Source organism: Sceloporus occidentalis, unplaced genomic scaffold (assembly GCF_023333645.1).
Source record: "Sceloporus occidentalis isolate IW3139 unplaced genomic scaffold, rSceOcc1.0.p SCAF_63, whole genome shotgun sequence".
NCBI classification, from domain to species: Eukaryota; Metazoa; Chordata; class Lepidosauria; order Squamata; family Phrynosomatidae; genus Sceloporus; species Sceloporus occidentalis.
The window spans coordinates 3,338,509-3,359,628 of NW_028317043.1; the positions used below are offsets into that span (position 1 = coordinate 3,338,509).

General features: G+C 39.0%; 1 protein-coding gene across 1 annotated transcript in view; it reads left to right on the plus strand.

Moving 5' to 3' along the window:
- LOC149287193 (MAGUK p55 subfamily member 7) overlaps positions 1-21,120 on the plus strand; it is an 86,642-nt gene that overhangs the window by 53,117 nt on the left and 12,405 nt on the right. Inside the window, exons 11-12 of the mRNA XM_089493186.1 lie at positions 3,594-3,764; positions 15,681-15,761. Coding sequence (XP_089349312.1) covers positions 3,594-3,764; positions 15,681-15,761 — 252 coding nt within the window. The remainder of the gene's footprint in view (positions 1-3,593; positions 3,765-15,680; positions 15,762-21,120) is intronic.

A 21,120-nucleotide genomic window follows, 5' to 3' on the forward strand; every position in this document is an offset into this window, starting at 1 on the left:
ACATGTATTTAACCCCCCGGCTAGTATGTGATTGATATGTAATTCATCTAGAATGTGATATTCCTAACCTCCTAAGTGTGTTACGCTAACTGCTTAGCCTGTGAATCACCATGTCACTGGATCCATCCGCTGCGTTTAGCGAGTGTGTAGAGTGATGATGTGTAGAACCCACGCACCGTGTCCTACAGATACATTGTAACGATAATATCAGTTATGGCCTCTGCCCTGACATTTATTCGAGAAGCCAGACATGTCTCCTGTTACAGCATAGATCCTCAAGTTTAGCTTGTGTTATAGGAATGTTTTTTTCCACACCGGTTTGACTGAATAATCATTCTTTCCATGTCTTTATTGTTCGTGTGTTTGCAGCTGATAAATACCTTTTCTCCTCATCGCTCCATGGTCATCCTCCTGAATCTACAAATAGTAATGAATAGTTATAAAGCTATGTTTTCATGAAATATGTTATCACAACAAGTAATGTACTTTAAATGCACTAATATATGTCATCAAACCTACAAATAATTTATCTTTAGGAGAAGCTGAAGCTCCTCACTGCTTCCAAGGTAGTTTAATGCCATGGATTGATTGCTTGAAGCTGCCAGACAGTGATAGGAAAACTCTCCCATTGAATTTATGGGGGGCGCTTTCTGCGCATGCATACATTACCTGGAATGCTTACAGAATGGTGGTAAGTGTATCATGTGGCATATATGTGTTTGGCCGAAGACTACTCCAGCACAGCAAAGAGCTGGATAACGTAAAAGGGGGCAAATGCTTGTAGAGAGCTTCTGCAGAATGTCCATGTACATGCATTAAAGTGCATATGATGGATGGAGTTTTCCTTAAAGTGGTGTTGAGTTTGCAGCGAATGGGTGGGAGAAAGTGTCAGAAAAAGAACACTTTGTTTATATCTGTTCCAGAAAATGTCACGTATGCAAAAAGAACTTTACTTTATCATATGTACTTTCTTGGAAATTCATGTTCTTACTTGGTTTGGATGGCTGCAAACAATAGCTTTCGGTTTCCTGTGTCATATTCATGATACGTTTATAACTAGTAGTCATCCCCTCAACACACAGAATTTTGTATATCTTACAACAGCTACAAAAAAGATTGTGGAAGAAGGGCAATCATTTTTGTAATGTCTTAACCTACAAGCCTGCACCAATAGACTAACCAAATGGGGACCCGACTCGTAACAGGGCGAGGGGGCATAATCAGTAGTGAATTTGCACTGTGCGCCATCTAGTGGCACCCTGCATTACTACACCTTCCCTTGGATTAGGAAATTTACAAATGTTCATTTTCAACTGAACCTGTCAATTGAGTTGACCTTCTCAAGACCGTAATTGCTTTGGAACGCTTTGTGGTAATAAAACACGATCATTTTTCTCATCCCATTAAGTTGTTATGTCATGATCTTTTTTTCCCTCTTGTTTGTCAACCAAAGTATCGGTTTTATAAGTGCAGCCAAAGTTTCCATAATCATACGTAATGAAAGCAGAGGGGAATGGGTTTGCTTGTAGATTAGTAAATATTTTCCGGATTAGAGTTTGTTGTGGATTTTGAGTTTTAAAAAGTGCTTTAATATAATATATAAGAGCTATAGAACTAACTGCAACATTTGTGTTCTGTGAACATGAGTGGAAGTTATTTCTTGTAAACCCCTGTACTACTGAAAGGGTTAAACCGTGCAAGTATTTCTTCTGCTCGCTTACCTGGCATGGTGCTTTGATCCTAAACACAATTTCACATATAATTAAGATTATTTTTAACTGAACAGACTTCAGAAACGCATCTCTTTCAATGTTCTGCGTGTTTCTCTCGAAAGGGACAGGTTTTCACATTATAACCGGGAATCTCGGAGCAGGGAGGCAGCGGTCTGGGCTTTAATAGGCTGTCTGTAATGATGATGATGATAATCGTTATTAACTATTAGTAGTAGTAGTATTAAAACTCTACACGCACACACTGCGTATAAACCCCTTTACGGAAGCGTACAAAGACACTGATGCATGATAACATGGTTATACCTCTACTTTTTACCAGACAGACAGAAATAATGATAAGCTAACATTTTCATACAAAAAAGCATTATAATAGAGGCAAAATAATACTACTGCTACAGTAGCCCATATTGTTACTCATATTAGTATTTACTATTACTGCTCTATGCTACAAAATCTTTTCATACATGAACAAAAAACCTTGATACAATAGCACCCCTGAAACATCCATGCGACTGGGGGGGTAGCTGACAAAGAGGGTATACCTGCAGGCATTGCATGCCCTGTATAATGCTTTTCTATAAGCACCCCCAGTGTTATGTGCTTTGTTCACAGATTTACAGATGTCATTCACTAACAATTCCTGCTTTGTTTTTTTTTACTAGCAGATTTTTTTACTTGATCAGAAATTAACTTGAGCTAACATTGTTTATGATTTATCTGTAAAACATATTGGGTTTCTGGTTTTGCCTTTTGAAATACTTTAAGATTTACTAACTACTAAATAATATACACCTCCCAACAGTTGCACTTTTCTCAGGACAGTCCTGGGGCACTGTCCCACTTTTGTGGGCATCATGGGACAGTCGGGGAGGTCCTAGGGAGCTGTTGCAGCACCATTGCACACCCCCACTGCAGCTTCTGCACGGTCTTCTTGAGATGCTCTTCAGCTTAGGGCCACAAGGTGGCTCTTTGAGTAACGTTGGTAGGTAGCCACCCCCCCCCCCACCTCTCGCCACACATCCCAAGACAGATATCCTGATTTGGACCCCTAAAATGTTGGGGTGGTATGTACAATGACTATCCGCACTACACGTGTTTTTCTGTTGGAGCCAAAGATTCTGAGTAGTATCATAGCACCCCAAGAACGCCTTCTTTTTGAAAACGGAATTTAACCGTATTTCTGTGTGTAGACATTTAGTACATAGACATTCACATCAGAGTAACGAGGGTTTTACAGTTCATCTCTGTTATTCGTTACTAGCTGGGCTCGTAATGTTTGCTCATTTTTATGTCCACCTTACATGTGCATTGCCTAATAAATATCCAGCTATTTAATGGCTGAAGGTTTCAGAGAGCTTAAAAAACATGTAACGTTCCTCACAAAGCTCGGTTATTTCAAGTTACGATTGCTTCTTTTTTAATATACAGTAAGTGGCTTTACAGGAGCTAAAATTAATAATCTAAAAAAAAAGGTAAGGGTTTAGAAAAGAAAAACCCATATTCGAGCCGTATCTCTTTTGGAAAGTCCGAAATCCTGTAGACTACTTTAGAATATTGTAAGTCCTGTTTTTCCTATAACTTGTCTTGGATTTATGGCCAGATCGAGACAGGAATAAGTAATAGTTCAGAGGGTGCCTTTAAACTGTACAGAAGTAAAATCAGTCACGGCTGTATTTTTTCTGGTTATACTGTAATGATTTCTGTGCTGTTACATTTGTTAAAATATTTATGAATATGATGATTATGAAAGTTTTCTGAACAAGGTAAATCCATCCAGATTTCTTTCAAGTTTTGATCTAAAAAATGTGTTTTTCTTTTTTTTTTTTTTTCTTTTTTTTTTTTATTTCTTTCCTTATTTAGCTGGGTTTAGGAGAAGTTTTCGTCTCAGCAGGAAGGACAGAAAAACAAATAAATTTATGTATGAATGTAAGAAGAGCGATCAATACGATATGGCAGATGTGCCGACCTATGAAGAGGTAGCTTTGTATCAGCGACCGGCTAATGAGAAATACAGACTGATAGTCCTGGTCGGTGAGTATGGATCTTTTGTAAAAGACAAGCTTTGTTGGAACTTCTAACAATCGTTATGTTATGAATAGAGTTGCTTAGAACCCTTTCTATGATGTCAAATATTATGGTACTGCATCTGCTAATAATTTTCCACTATTTTTACAATTTTCAGAGTTTTATTGCTGAAAGGCTCCAGATTTGGGTGTTAAAAAAGCCAATGTAATGTCACATTGTAGCTTGGAAACTATTGACAAAACCACAAATAACAAAGCTTCAACTGATAAGCTGTAATACTATACGAACCTTGTTTATTCTGCTTAAAATATGATTAGGTGTTGAAACGTAACCTTGAAATAATAGAAGTAGAGATTTTTTGCCATGGTTTTTGTTATCTGCAGTGATTCACTTTCCAAAGTCTGCGAATGAGCTGGAGCGAGCTGTTTTTTCTTCAGAAATATACCCCTCACCCCTTAAAATAGAGTAATCTCTTCAATAGCATTCAGATGGAAAGGAACTATAATTCTTGAGCTGGAAACTCTTTTCTGACATTAATTTCTGGTAACACAGAGAGCCAGGGTTGGAGAAAGGAGGAATCAAAGTGATTTCTTGGTCTTTCCTTTTGAGACTGTGAACTTGATAATGGTTCTGCCAAAACAGGGCTTGGACGTCAATGGTGTTCCATTGGTTATCTATCAGACAATCTGACACCATCTAAACTTTTCCAGTAGTGTCATCGCATTACTGTACTAATCAGTTAGTGATGAAAAGCCACACCTTCCAATCATACATTAAGTTTTGTCTATCGTCCTTTGTAAGAAAAAAAACAAGATTTGGAAAAAAATTTGGGATACATCTGGAATTAAGTTTTAGGGACTAATAGGCACACACTTGAAAGCTAACTTTTTTTTTTTTTTTCTAAGTTACATGAATTTAAGAATGTTTGAGATGGGCGTAAGACTGCCCTGTGTAGGAACCAACATCAGAAATGAAGTCTCCTTAGGTACGGGAAGGGAAGACTTGATGAGCCATACAGTTCTTGTCTGCCAAAACGTTTTCCTGTTTCTGTATTTTATTAGCCAAAACAACAATTTTGTCATTGTATGGTTGGAAAATCTAACACATACAGTACATGTCGACTACTATCCCATTGGATATTGTTATACAGTAAGGTCTTCACCGAGACAATGGATACTTCTCTGACCGTAGCTCTTACTCAATTAAGTGTACTTTTAAATAATAAAAATCAAGGTTTACATGAGGACCGGTATTAGAGCCATTTGGTTAACGCAGTTGGTTGAATATTGAAAAAGTGTCAGGGTCAGCTTATTAAGAAAGTTCCCCTGATGATTAAGAACAAACATCCAGATGGGTCTGCCACTGTATTGACCTTTTCATTGAGCCAACAAGAGCCCAAACTCTATACCTTATGGATTTAGTGGAAGGGATATATCACTAAGGGAAAGGAGCCCCTGAATGCATTGTGCTATTGTTAAAAGATTTGCATTGAGACAGGGAGATCATAATTGAATCTTTAGCCACCTAACAAATGAAGTACCTGGAAATTGTTGTCACATGTCAGGAACAACAACCCTAATGAAAATTATCACATGTGCTGGCAAATTTAAAGGGTGATTGTGAAAATGCATTCGGTGCTATTGCCAAAAGATAATGTTTGGCATATAGCACATTTCCTTTTGGAATCAAGTGCAGTTCATTAAAATATAATCATACTAATTATATTCATGTGTGCTGAGCGCAAAGTGCATTCTACTTTTTGTTTAATATATTTGTTCGAATCAATTGGCAGAAGAAAACTGTCCCAAAAAAAGGTTAAATTAGCCAGGCTAGCAGCCACATCATGTTACACCATTTAATGATTGGTAGTTTGTAAAACAAACATGTATTTAAATCAAGATGTGTCATTTGCCAGAGTTCATTTATCCCCTTAGGTGCTGTTACTGGTGAAGAGCTGCTTAGAAGTATAAATACCGTATTTGCTCGATTATAAGACGACCCTGATTAAAAGACGACCCCCCCCAAAATCAAAATATTAATTTAGGAAAAAAACGAAAAGCCTGAATATAAGACTACCCTATAGGAAAAAAGTTTTACTAGTAAATATTAATTCATGTAAACTAATTTTCATATTTAATAAAAGCTATGATTGAAAAAAAAATATATTTTTTATTTCCTTTTATTTGCCAACCTGCCCCCCCCCCCAGTTATGCACATCTGCCCCCAGGCTTGCCACTCTGCCCCCAGAAATGCCTTATACCCCCCTATTTGCCACTCTGCCCCATGATGTGCCTTTTAACCCTCTATATGCCACTCTGCCTCCAGAAATGTCTTATACCCTCCTATATGCCACTGTGCCCCATGATATGCCTTTTAACCCCCTATATGCCCCTCTGCCCCATGATATGCCTTATACCCCTATATGCCACTCTGGCATATAGGTGGTTAAAAGGCATGTCATGGGGCTGAGTGGCATATAGGGGGTTAAAATGCATTTCTGGAGATATATATATATAACTGCTAACAGCAATCACACTCCTATCAAGCCAAGGCAGCCAGTACATGCTGGAACCTGGGGATGTTAGAAGTGTGATTACAGCCTCCCTATGCCATGCTACCACCCCCACCCACCTTACACATCCATGTTATCACACACACACACACTCATTCACAAACATTTAAATACTCATTCATTCCATTAATCACACATACACACACACGCTCAAACCCCCCACCCCCTTACCTGAACTGCAGATCTCCCACTTGCAGATTTCTGCAGGGGCCCGGCTGTGCGAGCAACTTCTCTGGCCCCGCCCCCAGAGGAAGGAGGGGGAGGCAGAGTTATGTGACACTCTGCTAGCTTCCTGTTCTGCTGCTGATAGCAGAGACGCTGCTCGCGATCAAAGCCCGGTAAGCAGCCTGGCCCCAGCAGAATGAGGTCTGATTAGAAGACGACCTCGATTATAAGACGGGGGGAATTTTTCAGAGCAAATACGGTATATCTGGAAAATAATATTTTGGCATCTAGAATATAGATTGTCTTGATGACATCATTCACCCCCCCATCCTGTCTTTCTCAAAAAATGTCCGTCTACAACTTAAAAACATTGCCACATTTGTCCCTTCCTTACACAAGATGCACAACGGCTCTTGTTCATGCCCTCATTAGCTCCCGCCTCGATTATTGTAACCTTATCATAGCTGGGGTACCTCATACCTTGAACGTTGCTGCCAGACATATCTTCTTCTCCCATCGCTTTACGAACACCTCTTCATAATGGCTCTTCATCTTCTCATTCATGTCCAAATACACTCCTGCCCGGTCTTTCCGCTTATCCGATGATCTCCATTTGGTTTCTAGCTCTCACGAACACTTACAAGACTTCTCAAGGGCTGCCCCTATTCTCTGGAATGCACTCCCCGGCCTTTCCATCTTTTCCCCGGGCTTTCCGTCTTTCAAAAAATCTCTCAAGACCCACTTTGACGTCCTTCATCCCATTTTCCTTCGCCCACTTTTCCTAGTCTCTCTCCTGCCGTCGAACGATACTTATACCAATGTGGCTGGACTATCCTTAACAGTGGCACTTTTACCCCCTTGTGTAGTACACCCTAACTCCCTCTAGATTGTAAAATCGATTGAGCGTTCCCCTTGTGTTGAGTTCTTATCTGCTCAGCTGTGTGTAGTAAACCATTCCATACATAGAATGTTCCCAGATAGCTACAATGACTCAAGGGTTGGAAAATTAGCACATTGGAAGCCTCAACGCATTGCTTAAAATGCCAGTCCTTTGCCTTTATCAGACCGTATAACACCCTTACAAAACAAAAGAATGTCCTTCCGTGACAGGCTGCTTTGAACAAAAAAATGCACTTGCCTCTGTTCCTTGATTACCTCAGAGAAGTCTCAGAAAATCTGCAAAAAAGTTTTAACAAATAAATAGTATAACTTATATCTGCTCCACAGCCAGGATATTGGATGATTTCTGGGGATTGAAAAGCTTAACTCCCTATCCCTCCCTGCGCCGAAAAACCATCAATGTTCCTAAGACCCCTGCCAGTTATGTTACCTTCTAGTGAGTCTATCCTGTGCAAACATTTCCAAATGTGCACAGAGGTGTCTTCCATTACCATTGTGTAGCAGACGGAGGGACACCTGGAATTGACATTTTGATACTTTCAATGAATAAACAACATAGCATCTGATATTATAAGCTAAAACGCATAGTGTTTGCATGTGTGGGAGTTGAATCAGTCAGTGTTCCAGCGTCTGATGGAAAAACGGGGTTATCTAAAAGTCAACTCGGTGGGAAGCTAAATTGCTGTTCTTACTGTCAGAGAAAGTGTTTTCAAACATTCATAAAGGCACCTGCCGAAGGTTCCACCGACTGCTGTAGCTAACCATGTTTACGTATAGAGTAGCGATATTCTTCTGTAGGGTTCCCATCAGTCGTACAACCTTCTGCTAATTTCTGTGCTTTTTTATGGGACGGGACATAACAAAATGCCAAAAAATGTAAACTATATGTTAATTGACTAACTATAGAAGTTAGCAAGTTTAGCTTTGAGATAAGGGAGAAAGATGTCATTTTATGTAAGCTTAGTGGGATGATGTTGGTTGTATATGTGAATTTTAGCTATTTCCCCCCAATTCTAATGATGAGCCTCAAGGGTCCATGTGTTATTAAGCGGTTTCCACCTTTAAAATGTCACCAATCGAGTATACCTCTACAGTTTATGTAAGGAGGGTTGCCCTAACTTTAGAGAGTTTGCCATGGGTGATAAAAAAAAAAAGGATGTTCTGAAGTACTTACTGGGTAGGCGTTCAGCTGCATACGCCAACACTTTTTGCATTTTGTGCATTTTTATACTTTGTGTTTTGGTTGAATAAAACATTGAAATCTGGAAGCACTGTTGCTGTGACTTCACTTCATCAATTACCTTAATACTTTAACAGACAGGAGAAAGTAAAAAAAAATACTTCAGAATATGATGCAACCTTAAACTTTTATGGAACACCGTGCCTCGTCTACATATGTTTAAATATTGATACGATTATACAAAGCGGTGGTGATAGAAGCCCTCCAGTGATCATTCTTCCTTTTACAAGTCGAGGAGGTATGGTCTGCAGAGAGACTTCTGGGAAGTACAATGTTTATCAAAATGGAACTGCTGACAGATGTCATGGACACTTCAGAAGTTTTACTTCATGTTTAATCATCCATGAAGGAAAACATTGAGCGTGTCAGTGATATCTGTCGTTGTCTATGTGCAAATTCTTATAATTTGCCACGTCAAGGCGATTGCTACTGCTGAACAGGACTTTGATATTATTTGGTATTAAATTACAGGGATTTGCAGTAGCTGGCGGATTCCAGTGTATTGTCCGGTTACATTCAATAAAAGCAGTAGATATTGAAACCATTGAGTTTTTATAATGCGTTTTGTATTTTTTCCCCTTGCAATGTCAGTTCCCATTGTTCTCATGGCTGGAATTCTCTTTTTTTCTGCTCCTCTTCCTAAACTGACATGTCTCATATAACTTGGGAGATTTATTTCCCTCTAAATTTTTACTCTCAAAGCCTAGAATTTACACAGGTTTTATTGGACCAACATGCTAAAGTTGGTGGGATGACTCCCCCTTAACCTGGATCTGATGAGGCTCATCGAGTTCATGAAATGGGTACCAACTTATTTCAGGTCTCCAGGTTGTGGCAGTATTCAAGCTGTAAGTTTACTTAATATTTTTACTCAAATACTAGCAGAGTACTTACATACTTAGATCGTCTTCCTCCTGTCCTTTCTTGGACACATCAGTCTTCTTCACCTTGTGTATTTCTTACCTCTCTTTACACTTCTTTGCTATCTTCCCTAGCCTAAGGTAGATGTACCAAGTGCTTTCCGTATGAATAATCTCCACAGGAGATGTGTTTTTCTTTGAAGACTGGTGTACCCTTTTTCATTTTCACTTTTAAGCTCTCCTTCCTATCTTCTCACTAAAATTACATTGTTTCACCAAAGAATGCAGAGAGGATGCTGTTTTTCGCTTAGATCCTTCATCTTAAAACAAGAAGATGTAAGGTTTAAAGACTTGAACTAGAATGTCCTGTTCATATTTCTTTAAGGGAAAAAGGGAAATGCTTTTAAGAAGATTGTGTGTTTGGGCTGTAAATTGAGCTAATTATTGTTATATCTGTACTCCTGAATAAATAATACTGATCTTTTTTTCTTTCCTTTGGTTCCTGTATCGAAATAAGTCAGGTATTGTATATCCCGCGATGGAATTATGCACAAGGAATTATGTATTTAGCAGAAAGGTTAGGAGTGTGAAGTTCTTAGGCACAGTTCTCCCACTGGACCATGGAGGAGGTTAAGGGCAGCTTTAAGCGAGAAGAATGGGATTTAAACCATACGTGCTAAATTCTTGCTCGCTGGATTCAGCTTCTTACACAGGCTATAGCTGTGTTTATATTAAGCAGGATCTGTTTTCATATCATTTCAATTACTTCGCGTAAAAGTAAAAGCATACCTTTAAGAAAATTAAAATTGGTGAATACTAGGTTTGTTTTATCCAAAGTGTTTATTCTAAAGTGTTCGGCCACTTAAAACGACTTGTCTTTAGTTGAAGTGTTTCCTGCGGCTTGTACAGAGAGGGAGCCCACTCGTTTATTATGAAACCACCACAGCTGAAGAAATACTCCACAATTTCAACAGCTCTTATGAAGTTTAAACAGAGCTATTAGCTGTGGATCAATGGGCTGAGAGCCTCTCAGTTTGGGAAATGTTAGCTCCTGCTTTTTCTGCCCAATTCTACTTAGAATCTTGTTACAATAAATCTGAAACCGATTTTATTGTTTAGATAGAGACACGATCTACTATGAAGACACAAACATCTCCTAGCCCAGAGCTCTCCGCAAACAGTTTTTTCCAATGTAGCCAGAGATCACTAGTAAGGATCTACATGTCTCTTTATGGGAGGTGGTAATCCATAGTTCCATAAATAATGATGAGTTGCCCCGGAGCTAAAGCATCAAATTAAGTATCGCAACTACATTTGTTCATTTATTTTTTGCACATATGGCCAAGGCTTGTCGTGCTAAGAAGGGCCTTTCCAGTCTGTCTTCAGATTCAGGTCCCGCAGTTCAGTTGGTTTCCAAGCAGCCGCTGAAGTATGATAACATTATCTAGGAGTCTTAGATTGCAAATATATGCAGAGTATTTATTTTTTCTGGGGTTACTTACTATTTATTAGCACCTCACAGTACAATATAGACTAGAAAATTGAGTTTCAAAGTAAGTTATTATTTTTAGAGTATCAGGTGGCAACACAGGGGGTAAAAGCCTGTGGCACAGTCCATAATAGAACTATTCTAGGTGAATGCACCTAGACAGTACACCCTCTTCAAAATCAGGGCATAACAACAATCATCTGTTCATTAGCAGTTCTAGAAAAATAGGTAAACATAACCTCAGATCAACAACAACACATAACATATAACACGGAGTTATGATTTAACAGAAATAAAGCCAAAATGGAGAAGCCATGTGTAAAGAAAACAACAAAAAAACTACTGCTTTCATAGGAATTAAGATGCTAAGTAGCAGACAGGTAACCAAATGTCCTTGATCAAATGGTCATCATCAAGTGTGATCACCTCTTTAAAAAGAAAAAAAAGCCTAAGTTTTAGCAGTTTGCTGGTCTGGATCATTCAGGTGTGTCAAGGACAAAAGACATCAGTAATGATCTCAGAGGAGCAATTGTTGCTGCCCATCAATCTGGGAAGGGTTATAAGGCCACTTCCAAACCGGTCCATCATTCTACAGTGGAAAAAAGATAATGCAAAAGTGGAAAACTTTCAAGACAATTGCCAGTCTTCCCAGGAAATTCACCCCAAGCTCTAATGTAGATCATGGGTTAAAAACCCAGGTTTGGATACCTCATCACGAGAGATTCAGGATTCCTGTAGAAGACATATAACAATCACGCTTTAACATAGCAGTTACATTGCGTAGGTGTTACATGGTTTGATGAGTAGTGTGAATGGAGACATGCTCCTTGTTAATTTCTTTTGTTTGAATTAGTTCCTTTATTTTAGCACACATAGCAGATGCCTCTTACAAATTGTTGGCTAGCACAGCCGAGAGGTGCTAAGCCCAGGCCTTGTGTGTTTCAGGGAATCTTTACAATATCTCATTTGGTTGCGATTTCTTTTCTCAGCCAAAACACGTCTCTCACTTTGTTTTAAATTGACACCGTAACTTGTTCCACGTTAGCTGGAATAGTGGCATAGAGGGCTGCTTCCCAACCAGGATTCAGGAGTTAAAGGGAAATTATTACAACCCACACACTGCATTCAGACTCCGTTTCCAGCAACGTGTGAAACCTAACGCTGCCGGTATGTCATCATTTTTATAAGCCATTCTTCTGAGCAGCAGGAAAAACGAATTCAAGTCTCCGTGTGCTAATTAGCTTTTATACCATTAAGCACCTTCCCGTGTTGCAAAACCACTTTACAAGCCACTGAAAAGAAGTGTTTTTTCGAACCGAAGCCAATTTCCAACGCAACCTGTCCGCACACGTGACCTTACTGCATGTATTGCCGTGTCCGCAGCACTGGATTGTGGCGCACATGTATTCAAGTTCATTTCATCCAAAATTTGAACCTTAATCTGAGTGTTCATAGCTGTAATTTAATGTATTTTTATCTAGTAATAAGGGTAACCGGACCATGCCCCTTACAGTCTGTGACACCAGCTACTTTACATTTCAACGGGTAAATAAAAATAGCGTAATGTGATCACGTGGCTAATTGTTAAACCAAGTCAAAAATATACTGTGGCCTTTATGGGATAGAAACCTAGAGTTTTTCCTGATGTAGAGACTCAGACCTTAATTAGTCCTTGGTCTTGTCTTCGATATAGGATAGCTTTATGTCTATCACACTTCTGCCTGGATGCTGTTCCACTTATCTACCACCCACTTGTTAAGCTAGAACCTCCTTTCCTTATATCTAAGCCTATGACTTCCGGTTTTACCTTATGACCTCTTGTTCGAATAAGGAGGATAACTACCCATAGCCGTTTAAATATCTGTATCCAGCAGCAGCTGCTAAGTGTCCAAACTCTTTGCAAATAATAATAAATGCATGTAAAATGAAGTCATTGTTGGTTTGCGAGCAGAGATCTAGCTGCATCTGAGATCCCAATAACAATCCCATTTAATTCATGATGAAAAGGAAAACTAGCGGGAGTTTGTTTTGGCCATTTTAACTTGTTGCAGTGGATTATTCCATTGTAGCGAGTTATAGTCTTTAGGAAATATGATTAATCACTAAGAGTTTTGCCAAACGTAACTTTTAATAGACCTCAGTGCTGCGGGTAATGGCACTGAAGGAGTTTTGTATTGGGAATGTTATGTGGTATCGTAAAGGAGGCTTAAAATAATGTGTTATTTTGAGGTTCAGCGAATGATGTGCGATTTCTTTGCGGACAGTTTCATGTGTTCTTATATAACACAATATCATGCATTGTCCTTTAAATCTCTCAAGGGGGAGAGCTTGTGACGTCCCAATATCACACAAGCTACACTAATAATAATCACCAAGGCAGGATCCTGGCTTTAGATGTCTGTCTGATTAAGAGTGCCAGTCCCTCTTTGGTTCCCAAATCACTCTCACTCTCTCCTTCCCTGATCTCCCTCAGACAATCAGAAGATTAGGAAAATAGGGACAGTTGTGAAGTATGAGTAAAATGAGGGTTAGATACGTTGAATGTGATTGCAAATTGTGAGTAAGTCCAGCTATTCTGAGTTACAGTAACCCTCAGATTCATTGTGCATACACCGCTCAGCCATAAGATTATGACCACCTGCCTAATATTGTGTAGGTTCCCGATTTTGCTGCCAAAACAGCCCTGACCCATCGAGGCACGGACTCCACTAGACCTCTGAAGGTGCGCTGTGGTATCTGCACCAAGATGTTAGCAGCAGATCCTTTAAGTCCTATAAGTTGTGTGGTGCTGCTTCCTGGTGCCGTGTGTTCTCCAAGTAAGCGACGCACCCGGCCATCCACGTGATGTAAAAGAAAACGTGATTCAGCAGACCGGCCGTTTTTTTCCATTGCTCCGTGGTCCAGTTCTTATGCTCACGTGCCCATTGTAGGTGCTTTTGGCAGCCGACAGGGGTCAGCATGGCCACCCTGACTGGTCTGCGGCTACGCAGCCCCATACGCAACAAACTGCAACACACTGTGTGTTCTAACAGCTTTCTATCAGAACCAGCAATAACTTTTCTGTAGCTCGTCTGTTTTTCAAGGCCGCTCAGATCTGTACGACATTTTTCCTGCTTCTAGCACATCAACTTTGAGGACGAAATGTTCACCATGTCTCACCCAGTGACAGGTGCCCTGATAATACGATTATCAGTGTTATTCACTTCACCTGTCAGTGCTCAGAATGTTATGGCTGATCGGCGTGTATGCTTCCTTACATGTGATGTTTGTGTAAATTCCATGTGCGAGGGGCAGTAGAGATTCCTGTAACCGGGTGGTCAATAATACTTTAAGATGCCCAAGAAAAAATCTTAAAGTACAGTAATCTGCTTTGATAGCTAGTGGGAAGATTAGAGACTGAGAAAGATCTTACGTGTAGTAAATGTATATTAAACATAGAATGTGACGGCAGATAAGCCATTGGGCCGTTATTCTGCCAGTTCTTCCTGTTGTAAAGACCCAGACCTCAATCAGTCTTTAGTCTTGTCTTAGATGCCTATCCAAGACATGTTTAAATTCCCTCACTGTGTTAGCTTCTACTACTTCTCCTAAGCAGCTGTTCCACTTATCTACCACCCTCTCAGTGAAGTAAAATTATAGATATACTTTATATATATATATATATATATATATATATATATATATATATATGAGATTGACTGTTACTTTAACTGTAAACATAAGGCAAAATTAATATGGTAATTAATGGGAGTGCTAATTGTAGAGTGCCATGTTTTTGCATATGTAACCCAGGTGTGTGTGTGTGTGTATGTATGTATATATATATATATATGTATGTATATATATATGTATGTATATATATGTGTGTGTATGTATATATATATATATATATGTATATATATATACATATACAGCAGGCATTTTTCATTAAATAGCCCCCAGTGTTAGCAGATATATAGTAAGATATTATTGTTTTCCACTGTGCAGTTAATGTCTTTTGGAATTGTGTTTCAAAATGAAGAACTTCTGTGCGCGGTTGTATTTGAAATGGCAAGGTGTTCCCCGGATTTTTGTAAAGCAAATAATTGCAAAAATCTAAATCTGAAATATTTTTGGACCGGCCAGGAAGGCTGCAAACTGCTGCCCAGTGCAGGATCCCACAGACTGGTTACAGGACCAAAATAGAATTTTAATAGTACCATAGCTTCCAAAATTGATTAGAAAAATCTGTTTCTTCCTACATTGTGCCATAATAAAAAAAAAAAAAAATAGTGAGAAAGATTTGTAGATTTTATATATATATATATATATATAAGTTCCTGGGAAAATAGAACAGCGGGATTTACTATGAAAATATTGTTTTTTTTATGCCATGGACCTTCCCAGTGTATAAGTTTATTTTGCTATGATGAAAATGAACACCATTCATAGATAGCCTTTTTTCCACATGACCCCAAAATGTAAAATTTTTGTAACTCAACGCAGAATCAGAAACTGTACTCCTAGTTCTGTTGAATTTCTGAATTCCTCCCAGATATGCGGGGAAGGAAGAGGCTTAAGGCTCCTGATGTGAGATGAAAAAAATTAAATAAAAAATGTTCTAAATTTTTCATTCATAAGTAATTTTTCTTCTCCTCCCTCTGGGCTTACCTTCTTTCCTAGCTTTGAATGTTCTCAAATATTATGTTGTTTGCAGGTCCTGTAGGAGTTGGCATCAATGAACTGAAGAGGAAGGTGTTAATCAGCGATAGTCAGCACTATGGAGTGACCGTGCCACGTGAGTACTTAATCTTGCAGGTACTATGGCTGTGGTTATAGCGAATGTGTGAGACCTGGATCAGGCAGGATGACTTGTTGATTATAATTTGGACCATGACTCCCTTAGGATGGCTGAGGGGGACATTCGTAATCATTTTGTACTTGCCCCACAATACTGCAGATTAAAATTAGGTCATGCTGGCTGTTGCTGGTATTTACTTTGTTATTATTGGTGAAAGATGTGTAATTGCCCATGTCGACGCGGATGTATGAGGTCACAGCTTTATGTGACTCTGTGCAAGGGTGGAAAAGCATGTGTGTGGGTATTCTCCCTCTATCGGCCTCAGTTAGTATTTCTCCCGTGATCTCCCTATTTTCTAGAATGTTCTGAGTGCATCACAATGTTCTACAGCCCTAAAATCCACAATTATGTGTATAGATAATGCAGGAAAGGTTTTGTAAATTAGTTTGGGTAAATAAAACGTGCAGCACTACTTATAGTGGTCAAAAACCATAATAATGAGAAGCAAATTAAGTCCAGGTCTGCAATGATGTAATTTGAGTCAGGTTTAAAATGATAAATATCTGTAACTTGAGGTGATGTGAAATGAGGACATTATGTGGTCAAGCATAGGTTAGTACTTATGTTTGAGGGAGCGCGTGTGACTGATTTTGGCTTAGAAAAAGATCGACTCCAATTTCCGTAGACTCTCCCCTGAGTGAGATACAGAACCAGTAACTGGCCAGAAAACAATCATACATGGAAGATATTAGCAGTTAGCAGATGCCAGGGGAATCATCTTCGTTTTTGGGGGTAGGAGTAATTTAAATTGTCATTAACTCTTCACTTTTCCACTCTTTACTCACAAGGACCTTTGGGATGTACGAAAAAGGCCAGTGTGAGACATGTTCTGACCCGGTAACATCCACCAAAATGGCGCCACTGCGTTGCCGTCCTCCCCGATCCTCCAATCGTGGAAGAGGACATCACTGAAAGCTACAAACGATGGTTATATGGTGGTGCTTGTGGTGACGTCCTTTCCCAATCCTCCAATCAGGGGAGAGGACTTCACTGAAAGTGCCTCCATATTGCCCTCGGAGCATCCTCTCCCTCAATTGGAGGATTGGGGAGAACGGCACCGCAGCGCCACCATTTTGGCGGATGTAGCCGGGTTATGTCAGTTGAAATGCAGACAAAGAAATTAGATACAAGATTAAGGATTGAAGATAGAAGGGAGAAGGAAGAACGTGCGGAAGTAGAACGTAGGGAAACATTTAGAGAGCAAGAGAGAGAGCGAGTGAGTGTGGGCACTGGGCAACAAATTTCTTTCCTGAATTTAAAATGCCCCCAGATTTTTTTGCCAAATCGAATGGGCCCAAAACGAACCGAAAAATGGCTACTTTATAATAAACCACAATATCTAGACCATTGTTTGCTCACACGTACTTCTTGAACTAAAAGTCCTATAATCTACTGCTAGCAATGTGTCTGTGTTTTCTCTGCTTTCATAAACTGGCTGAAATTTACTGTGCAGCGAGTAAAGCTTTGTGACGATCAGGCCGCATTGCGTGCTTGTCGGAGGGACAGCTCTTTCCTTCTGCCTACAAACATCCTGTCTTCGTTTTCTGTGGATGTCTCCATCTGCCAGATGATCATCAATGAAACTGACAAAGCCACTTTAACAATTCTCAGAGGCCCGACACCGAATCAATATTTCTAGAGTGTTACATTGTAGAAAAAAACAAATAAAGCAATCATTTAACACACTGTAAAAAGGTTTGTTCAACAATTAAACTGTTGCTTTTAAGGAAGTGACTGCCATAAATGTGAGTATCCTTTTTTTCCCAGACACAGCTGTTACATTAAAAGGTTTTGATAACGGTTTTCCGAATTGGGGTGTTTTTAATATCCTCTGGAGTAGGCAATCCGGAAGGCGCGCAATGATTTAAAAAGACCTTTCCAGACAATCCAGACTCAAACTCATGTTTAATAACACTGGTGCTTTCTAGGGAGTATTTGGAGACTATTATGTGCGATGATGGCAAAACCAAAATCATATTCCCTTTTGTTTTCTGTAATTTACCTACTTTTAGTCATTTAACTTGCTGTTTCCGCGACAGAAATGTGAATAAGCAAGTGAAGTTTACTTTAAAAAACAAATTTAAAAAAATAGAAAAACGTATTTCTAAAATCAGGTATTCATTGGGAAGGATAATCAACAAATGGTCTCCCAGCTCTTTTGCACTGCACACTCCGTAAAGATCAAGGGATTGAATATTGCAAGAATATTTAGACAAAATGGATATAATGTTATCTAGATTAAGAAGTATTTAATCAATGGAATGGTGTTGGGTAATTGAAACCGCTTTCCAGCTGAAGTGGTAGAGATTAATAGTTAGTGAGTTGAAGCCTGCACGAGATAAGCTTAAGGCTATCCCGAACATAAGCAAATGCAGTCTGGCAAGTCCACTGTCCCCCACACTTCTGACGGTGCCATCAAACAGTATTCCGACCGCGAATCAGTAAAGCCATGTATGTTAGCCCTCTGTCTGCCTCGTATTGCCATAAGTTTGGATGAATAATCACAAAGCAATGATCAGTGAGTGCTGGCGTCTTCCTCATCTCACGAAGCACCATGGATCCAGAACATAAGCCACTAATATATAATATATAATAATATATTATAATATGATCTCACAAACATCAAGCCCTGTGGTGTACTATTAAATACACTCTAAGTAAAATGATTTAAACCATACATTTTATCAGTGCTGTTTATATTATTTCTATTTCCTTAATTAATTAGAAATATAGCCGTCCATCAGGGCCACATCTGTACAAAACTTATAGGCATGACCCCATATAATCTACTGTTATATCTGCTGAGTACGATATTTATGGCTCTCGACATGGGACGTTAACTTAATTTCCCTTTAGATGAATACGTTTTCCCCATACGTTGATCATTACTTTTCATCCTGTACGTTGGACAGCTGCTTTCATGTTTTCACTTATATTTAAATATCCGTTCTTCCTCCTCTGGGACAGACGTTACTGTAAAGTCCTCACGCTGGCGAGTGCCCGGAAATGGATACAGTTTATCCACCGATCATTTACATAAATATGAGCGCGATCTGCAAGTGACTCCGAGTCTGCACCATTCACGGAGTCTTTGTCAATGTTTTTACGTTCTTATTATTTTAATGGAGCGTCAGCAGATCCCAAAGTGCTGTTACTAAAGTGCTGTCCCCGGTTAATCGACTTGGAGCAGACATTCCTGTAGAAATATCTTAAATCTCAAGAAGATCGATTTTAACCGATCTTAATCTTGATAGCGAGTAAGCTTCTCCTTCTGTATAAAAATGTCTTATTGTGTATATATATAGTTAATTTAAATGTTTATGTTGATTTTCTATCATCTCTTATTGTAATAGCGCCATAGAATCTGCTGGTCCTCTATGAATAAAATACAATAATTTTAATTTATGTTGGCCGAATATCGAAACTCCCAGCACTGTTGTATTTATTATAGATCCGGACTATAAGTTTATTTTCCAGAAGTTTGATGTAAAATATCAAAGTTTAAAACAAGAGCCTGTATGTACCTCGTGAGAACATGCTGTTAGTGTCATGCGTACCAAATGACCGGGATATCATCCGTGTTCTGTAAACGAAATATCACCCCATCCCCACACAAACGGGCGGCCTGTATTCATAATCCCCATAATGGAAAGCTTGTTTGTAGCAGAAGACGTTTTGCAGCGAGGATGAGCCATGCTGAGATCACAGGATGTGTTTAAAGGATTTAGGGCCGGGAAACCTTATCCTTAACAGAGAAAAAAAAAAAAAATGGCAATACATTTCTCCAAAGAATTCTGACACCATACGTACCCTCGCTTCCTTTCAGCCGGGTCTCTGAATTTCTAACTGCAACTCCCCCCCCCCAAAAAAAAAATAAACGATTTTGTGTGTTTTTGTCAAAGACTAACTCAGAATGAAGTAATTAAGAATACAACCGAATTACATGACTAAGAAAAATAATAATGACATAACGTTATCGCCGCGTTCCAGCCGTCTTTTCTGGATACGGAACTTCTGGTTTTGCAATTAGAAGGTAACGATCACACATCCTCAGACTGACTTCAATTTAAACGTAGAGGCTGACACCGTAAGGAAAGAACAAAAATACCCCGTTCTGTCAGAAAGTGTATGTTTGACACCAAATCCCTTTAGTGAGCTGTCTGACGGACACGGCCATCTTTAACAGTCTGCGCGGATTCCACTTCCATCATCCTTACACGTGTTAAAATGTTCTGCCCGAGACGCTTTTATAGAGACGATTTTCTCTGAGGGATTTTAACCTTTCTGAGTGCCGCGGGAGGTTAAAGGTTTAACGCAGGTTAACATATGTTATCCCGTCGGGATTTCGGCCTCTGCTGTCAATTAGGCAGCATGCGCAGGCAGTAGGCGAGAGCACTGGATGAGAGATGGAAAAACTACTCTTTATGACAAAAACAGAATTAAATGAGATTTTAGAAACAGTATTTGTTTTTTTTCCAAAACTATACTTTCAGATGTTCTAATTCCTGAGCAGCTTTTGTAGTCGTGTAAAACCCATTAAGTGAATAATAAGGACAGAAGCCGCCGTTACAATGTAACGCTTTTTGTCATCGTTGTTGGTGACATCATAGATATAAGGTTGTATATTAAAAAACATTTCATAATCCGGTTGTAAAGTCTTTGTACATTGGCTCTGATTCATTTAGTTTACACTTAAAGGGACAGTCACTAGTAAAGAATGCAAAATAATGCATTCTGAGTATTTTAACCCCTTAAGGAACAGGACTTTTTTTTACACCATAGGACCAGAGAAATTTTTTTATTTTTTTGCTGTCTTTCTTCAAACGATATTGCCCGCTTTGTCATTTAGTGTATCTACCTAAATAAAGTATAGATCGTTTTATTTTTGGAACATGTAGGGCCTTTTGAAAAACGATTCATATACGTAAGATAATTTTTTATGAAAACATTTTAAAAAGACACTTTTTATTGAACTATGTAACCTTTTCCTTAATCTTGTGTAACTGATTAATACATGTAGAATAATAATAATAATAATAATAATGTATTATTTGCAGAATGAATATACAAAACCTGGTTTCTGCTGTTTCTATACACATTGTGAATTTTATGGCTGTAAAGAATACTGTGATGCACTCACACCCCGCAAGCATTTCGAGCTCATGGAAAAAGGGATATTAGAGGAGGAAAAAATAGACTAAGGGATATGGGTCCAAAATAGGAACATGGTGTGTATGGGGGGGGGGGTGTAAAAATATCCCCTATATCAATTTCTATTCTACAATTCCTTTCATTC